This window comes from Barbus barbus, assembly GCF_936440315.1.
Source record: "Barbus barbus genome assembly, chromosome: 35".
Classification (NCBI taxonomy): Eukaryota; Metazoa; Chordata; class Actinopteri; order Cypriniformes; family Cyprinidae; genus Barbus; species Barbus barbus.
This window is the reverse complement of record NC_136763.1, coordinates 2,712,009-2,731,699: the sequence shown is the minus strand read 5'-3', so window position 1 is coordinate 2,731,699 and position 19,691 is coordinate 2,712,009. Positions and strand designations below refer to the sequence as shown.

The window sequence follows — 19,691 nt, the reverse complement described above, 5'->3', positions numbered from 1 at the left end:
TTTGTGATTGTTTCACTTCCACTTGAGGTCACACACCAGCGCGATGTGATCTGACGGGTGCGAGACGCTCGGAAGGGCCACGCAGGTCGTGACCTCCTGAAGGCTGGGCAGAGGAATGTCCTGCGCCACCTGCAGCACAAAAATATAGTCCAGACACCCCTGGAAGCCCCCGACGTAGTTGGTGAAAGCCGGGACCCCACAAGCACTGGCCAGCTGGAACGGATTCATCAGTTCCACCTGGATCTGCTCCTCCGGTCCACTGGAGGACCAGTCGTCATGATTCTCTGAGACGGATCCCTCACAGACGAGCTGGAAGAGACCGGAGGAGGGCGTGCTGTTGAAATCACCCAAGAATATGAGCCCGTCCCCGGGATGCTTCTCCGTCACTACCTGCTTCAGGTGTTTGAGGGCCACTGCAATCTGAACCAGTTGAACGTTTCCTCCTGAACACACTGTAAGGCAAATGTCTTCTATTCACACTGATTCTCACCTTTAGGCTTCCAGTACAGGTGTGTGTTTCCCACACATAATATCCTTGACGGGTCACATAACGACTGCAAGACGGTCACCTGAGTAAAGCGGGTAGAGATGCATTTTTGTTGGGTTTGTCCTCAAAGCAAGATGATTTCAAATGATTTAATATATTACAAAACAAGGATTTAAATAAAACTAAAACTAAAAATATTTTAATTCAAGAAAATAATTCATGAAAAACATTAAAATAAAAAGATATTTAAAAGATAAATTATTTAAAGACATCAATTGAAATAAGCCAAAACAACTAAAATTTAGATATTTTTATTTTGATTCAAGAAAGAAAATACTAGAAAAATAATTAAAAGCTGTGTAAAAAATTTATAAAAATAAGATTAAGATAAATGAACAATTACATTACAATAAATAGGAAATGATTTAATGACAAAACAAGGAATAAAAAATAACACCTAAAAATCAATATATTTTATTTTAATTCAAGAAAATATTTATTAGAAAAAATAATTAGAGAAAAGCTGTGTCAAAATAAATAGATAATAAAATAAGATTAAGATAAAGAAATAAATATTACATTAAGATATGATTTAAAGTAGGACAAAACAAGGAATAAATCAAAACAACAAAAAAAATTATTTATTTTTTCCAATTCAAGAAACAAATGTATTAAGATAATATTAAAAGAATAAGAGAAGTTAAGAGAGATAAAATAAATGACTGTAAATAATTTAAAGTAAAACAAAACAAGGATCAAAATAAACCAAAAATCAATATATTTTTTTATTTTAATTCACTGATCTCATTTTTTTTTCTTAAAAAACTGGATTTCCAGTCTTAAAAATCCTAGATAGGAGGTAGTTGAATTTTAAAAATGTGATTTCTAGACCTGGAAATGATGTAAATTGTAATGTTTATATATAAAATTTTAATATTTATATATTTATTTATTTATTTAGTCATTTAGCAGACGCTTTTATCCAAAGCGACTTACAAATGAGGACATAAGAAGCTATCAAAACCAACAAAAGAGCAACAACGTGCAAGTGCTATACATATATATATATATATGTATATATAAATAAAATGTACTTTTTGTTAGTTATGCCAAACTGTAAAATTGGGTACAATTCCTATCTAGTAAATCAAAAACAACTGGATAAGTCTTGAAGCCTTTGTGAACAACTGGAGTCAAAAAAGACCCACCAAGTTCCAGCGAAATACCTGCAGCATCGTTGAACTGTTTTCAATCTTCTCCTTCAAGCTGGGATTAGTGGACACTCTCCAGCAGCTCCTGATGAAGAGGATCTGTCTTCAAAGCCTCGCTCAGCATAATATCATACTGCTGGAGCAACTTCAACTTAGACCTCCTAAAATACGTGGCAGACCTTCATGCTGCCTTTCCTTGATCCTAAAAACCCCTTCCAAACCAAACGCATCCAACGCAGGAGATAAACTATCTATAGAAGCCCCCTTCTCCACCTCCTGGAGGCAAACAATGTACCCTGACACTTCTTGATCAGATTCTGTCTGTAGTGCATTTCTAAAGCGTACGGTGCACAATAAGGGTACAAGGCCGTTTTGGAAAGATCGGCTTGAGTGTAGATGAGGATGGTATAAGACACAACCCTCAGTGAGGACTTATCAGTGACCTTCTGAGTGTACATGTGCCTGTTATCAAAGGTTTCTACTACGCCTGTAGATACCAGTTCCTTAGGTTCATTCCCAGGTGTGCATTTTAACATCACCCTCAAAGCAATGTCCAGATTGGATGGTGTGAACACACGTTTATGTCCAGCACTCTTGATCTCCATATGAGCTTTAGGAGAGCTTTAGAGGAACTTAGAGGTCCTCAGATCTCCAGCTTGGGACACACTGGAAATCCAGCCATTAGAGATGCTGGGAGCTCAGATACAGTGAATGTTGGAGGATTCAGTTCCACTTTATACTTAAAATCCCCAACATATAGCCCAGCTCTATTCTGCCACGCGTCCGCGTTCACGCTTTCCTCGGGAACGCGCAGGCTGATTTCTTGCCCAGCGGCTCTGTCTGCTCTCTTAGCATCTGTTTATTGCTAAATTGTGGGTCTTAATACAAGAAACTACATAGATGCCTTTCAATTTCTTAAATAAATATTTAAAATATTAAAAAGCCTTCTAACGATATTTTAGAAAGTGATCTTTTAAACTCATAACTGAGCATTTTATTATGCCACTAGGTGGCGCTGTTCACAAATTAGAGCTCGTAATAAATAGTTTGTCCAAATAACATCTCATTGTTATAATAAACCGTATTTGATAAATGTAGTCTACCTAATATAAATGGATTAAATTGGAAACAAAATAATTTTGCAACATAACTGTGCTGCTGGTTTTATTGAACTCAACTGAGAGGACAATAATAATAATAATAATCATCAAACATTAATACATCATAGCCCATTTCACATCTCTCCATTTTATCTGCATAAAGTTAAGCTATTAATATGTTCCCAAATACATGTGTACATAAAAAAAAAATCCCTTATTTAGCACATTATGATTATTACCAATATACACTACATGGTACAAAGCAAACCACCTGATTATTCTGGTTCAGAAACGTCTCTAGCCACTGGCATGCTGCATGTTCACTACAACAAACGTCATGTTGCTTCCATTGTTGTTTTGCTCCAGTCGTCGATTAAAAATCCAAGTAATAAGCTGCTCTTCACCATAGCCAAAAACATACACGAAAATAAAATAGTTAACATACAGTCTACACAAAAATACCATAACACAATCATTTTAAAAATACAGATTCTCAAAATAATATCAGTAATTAATACAATTGTTTTTGTGCAACTCCTGAAGGGGAAATGGTTAAAACTGAAACATCTGTTACACACTGTATTGAAACCATTACACAGTGTGTTTTATTCATTCGAGTTTTAGGTTTCGTAATCAATGGGGGAATGCATTGCTTTTTTCATCTATTCAACTGAGTGACAAATTAGAACTATATTACATTCTCATAATGGTTTATTCACAGTTTAAAACTTCAAAGTCAACATGAAATCTAAATACTCTCTTAATCCACATTCCTGGATTTATTGGGATTCATTGTGCATGTTGTTCACCAGCTTGTTTCCATCACAGGATAACACATAAAAAAAGGTATTGTGACTTTTTATTTCATAATTCAGTTGAAGTTTAAATCTCTTGATTCAGATTTTTTCTCGCAAAACATAATTGCAAAATAAAAACTCAGAATTGCGAGATATAAACATAATTGCGAGATATTAACTCGTTTTGATATTTTCAATTGTGTGGCAGAAATGCGCTTCCATAATACCATCCAATCAGTTGCAGATGAAACAAATCAAGAAGTTTTATTCGCAAATATCTAAAATGAAAACCGCAAAATTGCTTGCAAAACACCATTTCATGTTGACTTCAAAGAAGCATCAGTACTGAAGTTAAACCTGGTCTTTAGCAGTCAAACAGAAGCTAAGACAGACGATGCAAATGCAAGATATATTGATTATTGTGCTATTTCAAATCGCATCTGAAGGTCTCCTTCCCCTCATGTAACCTGACGCTGAATGTTTAATTCCTAGATTTTTGCTGAGAACTGGCTGATATTTCCAAATCCTCCGTTGTGCCGAGCCTTAAAGCTCCCGAAGGAGCCTGATTCGGACTTCCACTGTCCCACCACAATGATGCCACTGCCGTGGTGCAGTCAGTCCCAAACAGCTCTGATTCTCCGTTCAGATGGGCGTTTTCTTCCTGTCCGGCCGCCAGAGCTCACAGTCACAGAAGTGTCCATCTCTTTAGGGTCCCTAGAGGTTGTTCTTCTCTGTGCTCTCCGCTTCTGTGCTGCGTGGGAAGTAGACAGTGGTCTTGTGCTCTTCGTAGCGATCGATGTGCTTTAGATGAACCACCATGTGCAGAGCGTAGGCCAGCACCAGCAGCAGGATCAGAGACGTGATCAGACCCATCAGGATGGCAGGAGTTAAGAAGGTCGCGCAGTCGCTGGCCGCCGCAAACTTACTGGATTGAACGTTAAATGCCTGGATCTGAGGAAAAACACAAGAAACCACAGATGGTAAGATGCTGAATCTTTAAAAGCTATTATCTATCTATCTATCTATCTATCTATCTATCTATCTATCTATCTATCTATCTATCCATCCATCCATCCATCCATCCATCCATCCATCCATCCATCCATCCATCCATCCATCCATCCATCCATCCATCCATCCATCCATCCATCCATCCATCCATCCATCCATCTATCTATCTGTCGTTTGTTCATTCTGTCCATCTGTCTATCTGTCAGTCTGTTTTTCTACTTGACAAAGTATTTTTTTCTACTTCTCTGTCATGTAGAAACGATCATTGATGTTCCAGCAGAATATAATCCATAGTTTTCTATATTCCAAATGAAAAAGCATTTCATTTCACCCAAACTCCTTGTGTTCTTCCACACACTCTGGACCGTGAGCTTTTTAAAACGCCAAACCACAAGCTTGTGTAACCACATTACACCCACCAGAGGCTAAAAATACAGCGCAAGATGCTACAACTCCAATATGAGGCGCTTCTCAGCGGAGGATGGAGGGAAAGAGTTGCCTGCCAACCTGGAAGTCGGTGAAGGTTATGTGCCAGTTTGCGGCGTGGTCGGTGTTGGCGCTGGGCACCAGCAGCGTGTCGTACTTCTGCAGGCTGCTGACGTGCTGGCAGTGATAGGAGTTGGTGGAGGGCGCGTACACATCTGTAGCGTTGAACGTGGCCTCGTATGTCCAGTTGTAATGGATGTACACGTAATCGAGAGTGAACCAGTTCTGCCCCGCCGACTCGTAGAAGGTGTTTGACATCTGTAGCCTGTGGAAATAAACACGTCTTTATCTCACTGCAAAGCATTTTAAAAATCATTTCTGTTCTTCTATGAGAAGTGCAAACTGATTGTTTTACTAGCATACACACAAAAATCAATTCTGATTGGATTAACTACATTTGAAGATACTGTACATGAACTAATATTGACACATCTGTGATGACAAATAAAAAAATGTATTTGATACAAATTGTAACCATTAACATTATATAAAACATAAAGAAGAGGTTTGAATATTGTTCCACGAAATTCCAAATCTGTTGGTGACTGACTGCAATATTATTATTAATGAATCTTTATAATCTTAGGATTCTTAGAAATATTTTAATATTAAAAATAAAACATCATTAATTATTGAACATGGGTGCCTTTTGCCATATCGCTAAAATTTTAAATCACTATTGTAGTGGTGTAGTGTATATATATATATAAATAATAAAATATAAAAATAATATATAATACATTTTTGAAAATGTAGTTATAAAAAATTATTAAAAATGACATGATTTAAAATAAAATTATAACAATGTATTTATATGAAATAAATAAATAAGAAATAACCTGATAGAGAGGCCTCTAAGATCTTCCACATCGCCAAAACGTAGATTGAGTCTGGTGAATAACAAAATATGCCAAAATATTATTAAATATCCATCAAGTCAAAATTGTCATTAACTGTCAAATTTTCCGTCTCAATTATACATCTTACACCAGGCTGAGGTAGGTCAGGCTTTGATCATTCAGATAACATTTCACTCCAAAAACAAAAATGCATTGTGAATTTACGCAGAACAAAATATATTATATTATAATCATACAGAATAATAGTGTTTTTTTTTTTTTTTTTTTAGGGTGAAATGCAGTCTGGAACTATTTTTGTTAAATACACTGGTGAAAAATCTACATTTGCGTTTGCCGTACCGGTGTGCAGCTGAACTCACATGGCTTTGTCTTTGCTGCAGAAGGAGCCTTTGGTGTCCACCGGTGCGTCTGGGCTGAAGGTCCTCTCTGTGAGATCCACTAAACTGTGATTCCTGTACCTGATGGCCAGTTTGCGGGCTCTGAAGAGGATGCAGGTCTTTCCGTTGTAAGAAACACTCAGAGGAGAATACGGCAACATTCCTGGAGACTGAAGCAACTTTCTGCGTGGAGGAGTGTGAAGCTGCCATCCATACGGCTGAAACAAGAGCATAATATCACAGTAACATGAGCAAAGTACTCTATCATCCTCAAGTTTGATGGTCTAATTAAGTATAGAACTTATGTGCACAAATTATTGTGGCAACACACATCTTGGTTTTTTAAAAAATGTTTTTGAAAGAAGCCTCCTCTGCTCACCAAGGATGCATTTTTCTGATTAAAAATACAGGAAGAAGTATAAAAATTGTGAAATATTATTACAATATAAAATAACTGTTTTCTGTGTGAATATATGTTAAAATATAATTTAATCCTGTGATCAAATCTATATTTTCAGCATCATTACTCCAGTCTTCAGTGTCACATGATCCTTCAGAAATCATTCTAATATACTGATTTGAACATTTCTGATTATTATCAATGTTGAAAACAGTTGTACTGTTTAATGTTTTTGTGGAAATCATGATAAATTTAGTTTTTCATGATTCTTTGATCAAAAAGGAAGTTAAAAACAGCATTTATTTTAAATAAAAATCTTTTTTAACATAATAAATGTCTTTAATGTCACTTTTGATCAATTTAATGCATTCTTGCTGAATAAAAAATGTATTTCGTCAATAGGCTAGGTGTCATACCTATGGGGTAAGTTGTCACAATATAACCTGCTATTAAAGAGCATTAGCTTTTAAGTTATATCTAAACTTATAATAAACCACCAAACAGTTGATTGAACTGCAAATATGTAAACTGTAACATAGTTTAAACCAGATTTTTTTGGCCAACAGACAGTATTAAATTGTGTGCGTCAAGCGATTAATCGCATCTAAAATAAGTTTTATTTACATAATATATGCGTGTGTACCGTGTATATTTATTATGTATATATAAATACACACACATAGAGTATATATTTTGAAAACATTTACATGCATATATTTATATTCATATATAAATATATTTAATATATAAACATAACATGTTTTTCTTAAATATATACATGCATGTTTGTATTTATATATACATAATAAATATACACAGTACACACACATATATTATGTAAATAAAACTTTTATTTTGGATGCGATTAATCATTTGACAGCACTAAATTAAATGCAATTAAAAAACTATTTGCAGGAATAAAAGTCTGTCAGCGCCCCCATGTGGGCATTTATAAAAAATACTCTTGTATCTGTATGTGACAACTAGCCCCGTTCTCCCCATGCTCTGAAATGCATTTAATACTCATGAAAAACAGTTTACAGAAATAATATTCGCAAAGGGAATTAGAGACTTTTGGGGCATCATTACATATCCTAAATCAGAGTGAAATTCCTGATTAAAAATGTAGCATGTCTGTAATCTGTTTCTCCAAAGACAATGCAGTCTGTGAAGGATTAAACTGATCTGCTTTGGACGTTTGGAGGGAAATCTGCACCCCAGTGGCAGCACAAGGTCACATTGGCTCGGCTGGCAGACGGGCTCGTCTCACCTGCAGTGCTCGTCTGAGACGCACTTCAGCCACAAACACCGGGCCGCCAGCATCCTCCCCATCTGCACAACAACACCGACATCAGGTCAACTCACACTCATTTAATTATCACATTTATATCTTATTTATTCAAACAAATATGCAAAAAGAAGCATGTTTCTAAAGAACTGTGTGCACTGCCATTTGAGAGTTTGGGATCAGGTTTTTAATGCTTTTTAAAGAAGTCTCTTCTGCTCATCAAGGCTGTATTTATTTGATCAAAAATACTAAAGAAACAGTAATATTGTGAAAGATTATTGCAATTTAAAATAACAGTTTTCTATTTTAATTAGTGCTGTCAAACGATTAATCACAATTAATCGCATCCAAAATAAATTTACACAATATATGTTTGTGTACTGTGTATATTTATTATGTATATATAAACACGAACACATACATTATATATTTAGAAAATATTTACATGCATATATTTATATTATTATTATTTAATATATAAACAGAACATGTTTTTCTTAAATATATACATGCATGTGTTTGTATTTATAAATACATAATAAATATACACAGTACACATATATTTTATGTGAACAAAAACTTTTATTTTGGATGCTAATTTTAATATACTTTAAATTCTAATTTATTTCTGCGATGGAAAATTTAATTTTTTTTTATCAATGTTGGAAACACTTGTGCTGCTTAATTTTTTTATTTTTTTTTGGAACCTGTAATACTTTAAAGATTCTTTGATTAATAAAAAGTTCAAAAGAACAGCATTTATTCAAAAATTTATTTTCTAACAATATAAGTCTTTACTATCACTCTTTTTTATCGATTTAAAACATGCTTTCCAAATAAATAAAAAAAGAACGGAAAAAATATTACTGACTCCCAACTTTTGAATGGTAGTGTATATTGTTACAAGAAAAAAAAGCAATTTATATGGACAAAAAGTGATGAAATTCTGATGCTTGTAATGTCAATATATGAGCCTTTTATAACATTATAGCAGATACTTACATAAAATGATATAAATATCAGTTGTCAATCTATATCTCCAATAAAATGTCATAGTAAGATGAGATTGAAATGATCCAAACATATAAAGCAATGCACTCCAATGCTGATTGAGAGATGAAAAATAAACGTTCCTCAGAAGATGTGAGATGTTTTGGAGGCTTCAATCCAGTGTACATCTGGAGATATTACTGGTGCTATTCTGATGATTACTTTATAAAAATCAGTAAATATTTCAGAGCAAAAAGACACGTGAAGCAACAGCTGAAGCTTGATGTTTGTACAATTACACTAAAAGAGATTTTACTGGATTAGATAAAGTCTAAACCATCAATCAGACGACAGAAGGCATGGAGTAGATTGTGTTGATTGAGTTTTGATCATTTTGATCACTTAGAGGCCTCAGAAATGTGCATATCAAATATGATACAGTAGGATTGAAGCGAGAAACCAAGGTTATTATCAAAATAACTTACTTTGTTGAATTCTGATGTTTTGGGATGGTGCATCATCTGAGCTGTAAGTATGAGAATTTAATGAGTGCATTATTAATCAGATGAATACCTTCATAAACAACTGAAATCATTTTTATAGTCGGATACAATCATTCAGTCTGAGCTGCCGTTATGAATATGAATGAGAGACAGGAGGCTTTGTGAGTCACTGCTGGAACGTCACCGTCCGTGAACTGAGACAAACTCGCTTTCATGACACTTTGCCTTGTTCCCGCAGGATATTTCTATTGCTCAGGAGATCTCAGTTACATTTCCTTTAAGCGTCAGCTTTGCTTCAGACGCTTCTCCTGAAATGCCTCAGGAGAAATAAATATACACACAAAAATGAGTCAATTAACATGCAGCAAGAGATATAAAAACACTATGGAGAGCAGCTTGGATTATTTGATGAGAATAAGACGAGAAATGCTCGAGTTCATATTGAAATCATATTGAGGAATAGTTCACCCAAAAATGAGAATTTGCTGAAAATGTCCTCACTCTCAGGTCATCCAAGATGAGTTTGTTTCATTATGGGATCAGATTTGGAGAAATGTAGCGTTCCGTCACTTGCTCTGCAGTGAATGGGTGCCGTCAGAATTAGAGTCTAAACAGCTGATAAAAACATCACAATAATCCACAAGTAATCCACACCACTCCAGTCCATCAGTTAACATCTTGAGAAGCCAAAAGCTGTGTGTTTGTATTAATTAAAGTGGTCATATGATGTGATTTCAAGTTTTCCTTTCTCTTTGGAGTGTTACAAGCTGTTCGTGCATTGATGAGAAAACTAAAGTCTCAAACCCAAAGAGATATGCTTTATAAAAGTTAAGACTCGTCCACGCCCCCCTAAAACACCTAATTTAAACACGCCCCCACATGTCTACGTCACAATGTGGAAATATTTGCATAATGCCGCCCAAATGTTCAGGCAAAGAAAGAAGGTGTGGTTTCATTAACCGCAGTGTTGATGCAGCCGTGTCAGGGAGACGCTGTGTGTTTCTAGGTGACAGCACTTTATTTGACCTTCCGGAAGTAGATGCAGTTAGGAATCACTGATTAAGATTTGTTTACAACACAACAGCACAACCCAAATGTTTGAATTTGTGCAACGCATTTTATGAACAACAGTTTTGTGAACCGAGGAGAGTACAAGGCTGGCTGTGCATGAAGGCTATTTAAAAAAAAAAAAAGGTCAATTCTGACTTTGCTATGACAATCTGGCACTTCTGAATCAGCGACTGTAAGTATGTTTTGTTGTTAGTTCAAGTATTTGCTAGTGACTGTTCAAATGTGGAGTTTTGCATGTAACGCGTCGTGTGTGTGTGTGTGTGTGTGTGAGAGGGGAACAGGGTCGCATCACAGCGGAGTGTACAGCCCGTCAGAAATCGTCTTAACCGTAGCTTGTGTGCAAATACATACGAGCATCATCACTGTGTCTGTCACGTGACTCTGTTCCCGTTTTGGGCTTGAACTGATAAAACTAACTTGAAAGCTGAAGCTCGCAATTATGGAAAGGGGCGTTACATTTCCAACGCGGTGTCACTGGGTCAGTTGGCCAATCAGAGCAGACTGTGCTTGTCAGAAGGAGGGACTTTGTAGGAAACGACACGTTTGAGAGTTTGAGAGAGGCGGGGCATAGAGGAACTACAATAATGTACAGTATTTGAAAAATAATGTGTTTTTTGAACATTAAAGCATGTCAACATATTCTGTTACACCAAATACACAAAATAATGATCTTTAAAATAACATCATATGACCCCTTTAAATCAATAATTAAGACGATTTTAACTTCAAACTGTTGCTGTTGGCCAAAATATTGCTTTCCCTGATAAAAGAAAGTCATCTAGTCTTTATCCTCTAAGTATACTCAAGTCAAGCACAGTTTACAAGCCAAAAAAAGCTCTAAACAAAATATGTGGGTGGATTTTTATGAGAGACAACAGGAGATTTTCTCTGAAGGAAGCATTATTATGGATCATGGACTCATATTTTAGCCAGAAGAGACAGTTTAAAGTTAAAAACATCTTAATGATTGATTTGTTAAAAACATACAGCTTTTGTCTTCTCAAGATGTTAATTGATGGACTGGAGTGGTGTGGATTATTGTGATGTTTGACCGGGTCAGTCTGACCGGCGCTGGCACATAATGTCGGTCAGGGATCAAAGAAAGACGTGAGATGTCTTTGGTTAGCGAGGATGAAAGAGAACAGATTCTGACTCATATATAAATATATAACACAAATAAATGAATATTTTCTTCAGCATGAGCCACAGCTCTACTAGACGAAACCTGTTTGGATCGATTAACTGTGCACATAAATAATCTATGGTGCATGTGAAGAATTAATAGTGCTGTCAGAGTCAAGCATTAGTCACTACACTAGCACTTCAGTGTGTAACTCATCCTGCAGCATTTGTGCTGCTTTAACACCTTAGCAACCACTCACATTTTCCTCAGATAATTCAGAAATGCAGTTCTTTTTAAATTCATACCACGGTTGTTATTGTGAACTAATACTAAATGTATTAAAATCATTTTTTTTAACTGAAATAAAGGTGAAATAAAATAAAATATAAATGAAATGTTCTCTCTCACTGATTGGAGTGTTTTTGAAGCCGCTGCCATCGATCTGGACGAGCTCACAGAGACTGTAACATCTTATATCAGTTTCTGTGAGGATATGTGCATTCCTAACAGGACTCATCTAATCTACAACAATGACAAACCATGGTTCACTGCAAAACTCAGACAGCTCCATCAGGCCAAAGAAGATGCTTACAGGAATGGGGATAAAGTCTTGTACAAACAGGCCAAATACACACTGGAAAAGGAGATCAGCGTGGCAAAGAGGAATTATTCTGACAAGCTCAGGAACAAATTATCTTCCAGTGATCCTGCTTCGGTGTGGAAAGGTCTGAAAGATATCACCAGTTACAAGACACCATCCCCCAGCACTCTGTCTGTCAGTGGATCAACAGCTTCCTGACAGACAGGCAGCAGCTAGTGAGGCTGGGAAAATATACATCCAGCACCCGTACGATCAGCACTGGAGCTCCTCAGGGCTGCGTACTCTCCCCACTGCTCTTCTCCCTCTACACCAACGACTGCACCTCTAAAGACCCCTCTGTCAATCTCCTGAAGTTCGCAGACGACACCACACTGATCGGCCTCATCCAGGACTTACAGTCTGCTTACAGACAGGAGGTTAAGGAGCTGGCTGTCTGGTGCAATCTTAACTGTGGAGATGATCATGGACTTCAGGAGAAACCCCCCTGCTCTCCCCCCACTCACCATCATGAACAGCACTGTGACTGCAGTGGAGTCATTCAGATTCCTGGGCACCACCATCTCTCTGGACCTGAAGTGGGATATTCACATTGACTCCATTGTCAGGAAGGCCCAGCAGAGGTTGTACTTTCTTCGTCAGCTGAGGAAGTTCAAACTGCCACAGGAGCTGCTGAAACAGTTCTACTCCGCCATCATTGAATCCATCCTCTGCACCTCAATAACTGTCTGGTTCAGCTCAGCTACCAAATCTGACCTCAGAAGACTACGGAGGGTGGTCCGGACTGCTGAGCGAATCATTGGTACAACCCTCCCCACTCTCCAAGAACTGTACTTATCCAGAGTGAGCAAAAGGGCTGGTAAAATCACTCTGGACCCCTCACATCCAGCACTCTCCCTCTTTGAACTGCTGCCGTCTGGTCGACGCTACAGAGCTCTGAGCACCAGAACGACCAGACACAGAAACAGTTTCTTCCCTCAGGCAATACATCTCATGAACACTCAATAAATAAATGTGGAACACACAACTATAATACACTATCCATTCACCACACTCACTTATTTTATCTTTATTTCTCATTTCTAATTTGCACATACTTGACCTGTACATACATAGTTGTCTATATTATATATTGTGTTTTTGCTGCTTTGTACATTGCCTATTTGTATATTATTCTTTTATTACCTGTGTCCTGTCCTGTTGCTGTCTTTCTGTTGCTCTGTGGAGCTTCTGTCACTACAACAAATTCCTTGTATGTGTAAACATACCTGGCCAATAAAGCTCATTCTCATTCTGATTCTGATTAATGAAAAACTAACATAAAAACTGAAATAAGTTTAAGTAATAAAATCATAAAAACTGAAATAAAAAATTAAAGATAGTAAAAGTTTTAATAAAAACTACAATAGCACATAAATAAAACTAAAATAACACTGATTCATAATGATTATATATATATATATATATATATATATATATATACACACACACATATACACATTTATTACTGTTATATCATTGTTATTTAAGTATCCATGAAATACTATTATAGTTTTATTAATATTTTGAATATATATATTTTTTTATATTTTTCCTTTTCAGTTTTATTTAGTTACATTTTTATTTTAGTAAATTTGTTGTGTGTTTTTTAATATGTCTATATAGTTTTTATTCATTTTATTTCAAAATGTTGCTTTGGCAACTAAATTAAATTCTATATTACTTTATTTCAATTAATGCAGATTTTTTTTTTTTCAAGTAACCAAAATGTTTGTTATGGTTTTAGATTTAGTAATTAATTTTTGTTTTGCATATATCATATAATGTTTAAATATATTAACCCGCAAATATTGTGTAATTAATTTCTGTAAATGCATTTATGGTAACAAAAAATTAAAATAAAAATGGAAAATATAAAAATAAAAACTGATTCAAAATATTAATAAAACTATTATAGTATCTCAACGATACTAAAATAAGGCTGTTTTGTCAGAGTTATCATCAGCTTGCCACAAATGCCATCAACACACTTACATTTAAGGAATATTTCTTTAATACAACTGCTTTTCAATACCAAAAGCATGTATATGTTATTCTTGTGCATCGTCACGCCAATCGAAGATCATTTATGACCTCAGCGTAGCCGATGGAGTGACCTGTGAGTGCGGATCTGCCCTTGTCCACGCAGGAGGTGTTGTTGTTTACCTGCCCTGTAAACAACAGCAGACCTGTGACGTTTCTTCCGATTTTCTCATAAACCGCATCAGTGCTTCACTCTCTCGGATGGCTGCATCAAATGAACAGAAGCCCACGAGGGAGATGTGGGAGGGTTTGTGTTCTGTTATTGTTGCATAACTATATTTAGCAAAACAGAGAGTTTGCATCAAGCGAACTTGACCTGCACGGCACCATCCAAAACAACAACCAGACAGAGAAGGAAAGCCTGAAGGAAACACAAATCCCTCCTTCTGTCTGCTTCGGCAGTGGTTTATCCGTTCAGCGCTGCACCTGAACATGTGGGCCAGTGAAGGGCCACAGTTGGCACATTTATATAATCAATGAAATCTGCTGACTGCTTCAAAAAGCATGTAGCATATTTCATTCGGGACGCTCAGATTAGAGTGTCTTTCAAGTTCTGACGGCATCTAGATGTTTCACCAAATCAAATCTGTTAATACACAGCTAAAGCCCAGACTGGCCTACATGTAGTAAAACTCCATCTGTGCAACTGGAGAAACGCTACATGCTTTCAGCTCCTAGAAGCAATGCACTGCCAATTAGATCTGTGTTTTAATACAAGCTGCAGCGGAGGAACTCGACATATGTGGCCCAAAAAATACCTATTGCTTAGAAAACAACACGTTTTCAATAGTTCAAATAAAACAATTATTGGCATTTGTTTTACAAGAAAATACTATCTCAGTTTTTCTTCTTCAAAATTTCTTTTTTTGCTGTTTATTTGTAAATTTATCTAGCAATTTTTGTTTCTACACCATGTTTTGTGTATGTTTTAGGGGGGCACATTTGTATTTTTTGCTGATTTATTTATGTGTTTATTTACGTATTTTTTTCCATGCATAAGCGCGTCGAGAACTTAAATAGAAACCCATCAAATAAAATAAAGAAATGCAACTGTAAAACAATTTAGTTGGTTAATTTTTTGTGTTTATTTACTTATTCCTTCTGCATTTTAACAACATATAAGTGCGTCAAATTAAATATATTTTTAAATAGATATAACAGATAAAAAGATTAAATAAATATTATAGATTAAATAGATATTTAAAATTAATTTTATGGAAAAATAATAAAATAAAATTGCATTTTTACTGGTTTATTTTCTGTTTATTTACTTATTCTTTCAGCATTTTTACAACGTGTCAACTTAAACATATATTGAGGTTTTCTGAAAAAATAAAATAATCAAAAATATGAATACCTTAGGCACCATCTGGTGGATAAAGATAAAATGCCAATCTGCCATCTTGTTGAAACACCTGAATTTAAAATTGCATGCTCAAACAAGTATTTAAATGATTGATTGAACATCTAAATAATATATATTATAAAAATGTTTCTACGTTTTTTACACACTCAGCTGCATTTATTGTGCATGTTGTGTGTACTGTATTTTTATGGCACCAGGTCTTTTGCATATTGATATATTCTGATGATCTGCAGCTGTCTTCGAAGGATTTTCCCCTGTGGATTAATAAAATCTACCTGTCTCTCTATAAACAAGTCAAAATCAACAAACTCATTCACACTAAAAGTTATTCATTCATTAGTGCATCAAAAGTGCAATTATTAATAATAAACACGCATCAGACTCATTTATATAATAAATAAATGATTCATAATGCGATCCTGCAGCTTGATGGTTTTATGTGACGCTCAGCCCAAGAATAAATGGTACACGAATCACACTTACATCTTAAAATTCATATTTTGTCATTCATATTATCATCTCAGCATGAAGCTCAAACAGATGCTCCACATTCCTGACATTCCTTCAGTGATGCTGATCATTCCTGCTCTCATCTCTGCCTCCAGGTTTAGTAGCAGATGTGGATTTGCCTGTAAACTGATGCTGATGGATTTTCTCTTGTGTTTCACTGCAAGAGCCCTTCAGTTGAGTCTCAATGCAGACACGAAGGATGGACAAAGAAGGCGAGCACTAGTTGTCTCTGCCAGACCAGTTCATCATCATTTAATAAACACAATATATAGCCATATAGTCTTTGTTTCTCCCGGTTTCACCATTTGAATAAACGAGATGCCTAAATGACCACATCTCTGGTTTAATTCACAATAATCCACTCACCTTCCTTCCACAAAGGCAGACAGCTGCTCATAAGACGAGGATATCTGCAGGAAAACAAAAGAAAATAACGCAAGAGACATTGGGTGCCACGTTGATGCCATGTATCCATCCAGATGAGTCCAAATGATGCTGAACGCTGCCTTGATGACTGGAGCATCCTCAGCGATGATTGACAGGTGCGGCGGCCAATCAGCGTCCAGCGGGAGGGTTAATCCACGCCCATTCACAGAGCGTGTGCTGCTGACACATATATATATATATATATATATATTATATATTATTTTTTTTATTTCACATTCATAGAGAGATAGTTACAAATAATAATATCTTTCAGTATTAAACCCAAAGGAAAAATTTATTTACTTACGTACAATTCATAGATACATATTCATAACACTTATAATATATTTCAGCATTAAATCCAAAGGGAATTTATTTATTTATTTCCCATTCATAGATAGATAGTTTTTTCAAATAATAATATATTTCAGCATTAAATCCAAAGGGAATTTATTTATTTATTTCCCATTCATAGATAGATAGTTTTTTCAAATAATAATACATTTCAGTATTAAATCCAAAGGAAAAATGCATTTATTTATTAATTTACAAATCATAGATAGATACATATTGCTAATTAAAATATATATTCAGCATTAAATCCAAAGGGTATGTATTTATTTCACATTCATAGACAGATAGTTGTTAAAAAAATATTAATATATTTTAGTATTAAACCAAAAGTTTAAATGCATGTATTTTTACACAAATTAAAAAAAATCGAACACTAGTAAACAATATTAAAAGAAAGGTAATACCATAGTTTTTACACTTACTTATTTATTTTATTCAGATAATTGCATTCTTTAATATGTAGTACCATATTTCTGCATGAATATTTTAATAATAAATCAATATGCTTTTTTTCAATCGCAATCAAGTAAAGATTGATACTTAGATGATGGTGAGATAAATCAGATTAATACAAATAGAGATATGAAAAAGAAAAAGGCAGAAATTCAAATCCTTTCTTAATCTCTGATATTCAATCAAATGAGCATTACTGATTTATGAACAGGCGCTCGTTCTGGCTACCCGCGGGGTCCTTCCAGCAGTCATTTGCTTAGGGCGTCACGTGGTCTTTCTTTCTGTCCGGATTCAGAGCACGCGATCATGGGTACGTGTGAGGCGACGAAAAAACGGCACATAACGCTTCGATACTCGGTGTAACTACACAATTATCTCGATTTACGTGTTGTTAAAAGTGTAATGTATCAGTTTCGACAAAGTGGAGCTCGCTATGAAGCGGTTTTTGTCGCTATTTAATGTTTTCTAACGGAGGCGTCGTGGAGCGGCTAAGAGCTGCACACACAGTGCATTAAACACGGACATGATCTTATTTACACTCCCACTCACAGTATTTCCATTTGTTATATACCTCTTTTTTATTGTTAATCAGACTTGCATGTTGTATATTATAAGTTAGCTGCTTTAAAGTTGTGGCAGCATGAAGACGGCTAATGCTAGTTTGAACCTCAAGTACAGGGCTGTCCAAACTCGGTCCTGGAGGAGCTCCAACCCTAATCAAACACACCTGAAGCAGCTAATCAAGCTCTTACTAGGCATGCTAGAAACTCCCATGCAGGTGTTTTGAGGCACGTTGGAGCTAATCCCTCCAGGACCGAGTCTGGACAGCCCTGCTCTACTAGAAGAATTGTGTTTTTGTTTAAAACTGTTCATCAGAACCGGCAAGGCCTGGAATTATGGTTTATATTTTGATGATGGCTGTCAAGATGCTCAGTTACATCTTCTGTCTTGTTTTCACAATCAATTCTATTCCATTTGATAGTAAATATAAGTTTCTCCAGTTACTCTTTTTGCAGATTGTTAGGTGTTTCAAATGTAAACCGGTCCAAATGTGTGGGATGACGCTGGGTATTTGAACTATTTTGAGGGATCGGTGATGTTTTTTCTCTTTTTCCTCCTCCAGGCAAGTGTCGTGGACTGCGTACTGCTAGAAAACTGCGGAACCACCGCCGCGTACAGAAATGGCACGATAAACAGTACAAGAAAGCCCATTTGGGCACCGCTCTGAAGGCCAACCCCTTCGGTGGAGCTTCTCACGCCAAAGGCATTGTGCTTGAGAAAGTGTAAGAGGCCGTGTTTGTCAAGACGGTGATGAATAGATGGGTTAACTAAGGAATGACTGACTTTGTTTGTCGTGTTGACAGAGGTGTTGAAGCCAAGCAGCCCAACTCTGCCATTAGGAAGTGCGTCAGGGTCCAACTGATCAAGAACGGCAAGAAGATCACAGCTTTCGTCCCCAACGACGGCTGCTTGAACTTCATTGAGGTAAACTGTGAATAACTTTACTCATTTGAGTTTGAGGATATCTGTCTGCAGCTCTCAGTGTGTGGTTTCTCTCCAGGAAAACGATGAGGTTCTGGTGGCAGGATTCGGTCGTAAGGGACACGCCGTGGGTGATATTCCCGGTGTTCGTTTCAAGGTGGTGAAGGTGGCCAACGTTTCTCTTCTGGCTCTGTACAAAGGCAAGAAGGAGAGACCCAGATCATAAACTGTTCTTGTTGAAATCACAATAAAATGACTTTTTCAGTTCCATAAACTGTCCCTTGTGTTTCTTGACCGTTTTAAACTTTTGTACGTGCATAAATTCCTTGTCTTTCCTCTGCTGTTAGAAACAGTGCTGTTAAATGCTTAGTGTTTCTGTGTTCAGTAAGCATTTATTAGCTTTATTTGGAGGGTTTATTGCTGTTTCTGAAGAGCGTTAGTAGTTTGTGATGTCGAATAAATGGTCTTAAGTCATTAATAGAAACGCATTTAGTTTACAGGTGTATATGTTGGTCTTAAATTATAACAGCTTATTAATTTATACATGTCCATATGTTTTTATTTTTCACTTAATTTACAGGTCTAGGTGTTAGTCTCAAGTTATATTTATAGTTATCATATATATTAAGCTTCATCAGATGTGTTCAGATAGATAACAGGTGTAATTGAAATATGGTGATTCAAAAGATCAGTATCTGAAGTAGATTAATTAACCT

The 19,691-nt window shown here is 35.9% G+C and overlaps 2 protein-coding genes and 1 pseudogene across 3 annotated transcripts; 1 reads left to right on the top strand and 2 right to left on the bottom strand.

Moving 5' to 3' along the window:
- Positions 1-12: 12 nt before the first annotated feature.
- On the bottom strand, positions 13-3,137 carry LOC306854755 (2',5'-phosphodiesterase 12-like; annotated as a pseudogene). The gene is made up of 4 exons: positions 3,101-3,137; positions 1,714-2,553; positions 491-569; positions 13-443 (listed from the first exon to the last, which is right to left on the bottom strand). The product of its transcript is annotated as a 2',5'-phosphodiesterase 12-like (transcript).
- Positions 2,840-16,741, bottom strand: LOC306855470 (V-type proton ATPase subunit S1-like). Its single transcript, XM_079394214.1, has 7 exons — positions 16,627-16,741; positions 9,493-9,533; positions 8,000-8,061; positions 6,312-6,547; positions 5,932-5,982; positions 5,114-5,357; positions 2,840-4,546 (listed from the first exon to the last, which is right to left on the bottom strand). The coding sequence occupies exons 1-7, from the start codon at positions 16,725-16,727 to the stop codon at positions 4,310-4,312; spliced, it is 972 nt and encodes a 323-aa protein (XP_079250340.1). The 5' UTR covers positions 16,728-16,741; the 3' UTR covers positions 2,840-4,309.
- Positions 16,742-17,731: 990 nt separating this feature from the next.
- Positions 17,732-19,249, top strand: LOC306854680 (small ribosomal subunit protein uS12). Its single transcript, XM_079392886.1, has 4 exons — positions 17,732-17,803; positions 18,617-18,776; positions 18,858-18,978; positions 19,055-19,249. The coding sequence occupies exons 1-4, from the start codon at positions 17,800-17,802 to the stop codon at positions 19,199-19,201; spliced, it is 432 nt and encodes a 143-aa protein (XP_079249012.1). The 5' UTR covers positions 17,732-17,799; the 3' UTR covers positions 19,202-19,249.
- The last annotated feature ends 442 nt before the right edge of the window (positions 19,250-19,691 follow it).

What these genes read in the sequence shown, in the direction of transcription:
- LOC306854680 (XM_079392886.1), top strand. An exon ending in GGCATTGTGCTTGAGAAAGT is followed by an intron (nt 18,777 to 18,857) that starts GTAAGAGGCCGT and finishes TCGTGTTGACAG; the next exon opens with AGGTGTTGAAGCCAAGCAGC. An exon ending in GCTGCTTGAACTTCATTGAG is followed by an intron (nt 18,979 to 19,054) that starts GTAAACTGTGAA and finishes GTTTCTCTCCAG; the next exon opens with GAAAACGATGAGGTTCTGGT.
- LOC306855470 (XM_079394214.1), bottom strand. Translation starts at nt 16,727, where the DNA reads ATGGCATCAACGTGGCACCCAATGTCTCTTGCGTTATTTTCTTTTGTT. An exon ending in TCTGCCTTTGTGGAAGGAAG is followed by an intron (nt 9,534 to 16,626) that starts GTGAGTGGATTA and finishes TCATACTTACAG; the next exon opens with CTCAGATGATGCACCATCCC. An exon ending in TGCAGCAAAGACAAAGCCAT is followed by an intron (nt 5,983 to 6,311) that starts GTGAGTTCAGCT and finishes GTTATTCACCAG; the next exon opens with ACTCAATCTACGTTTTGGCG.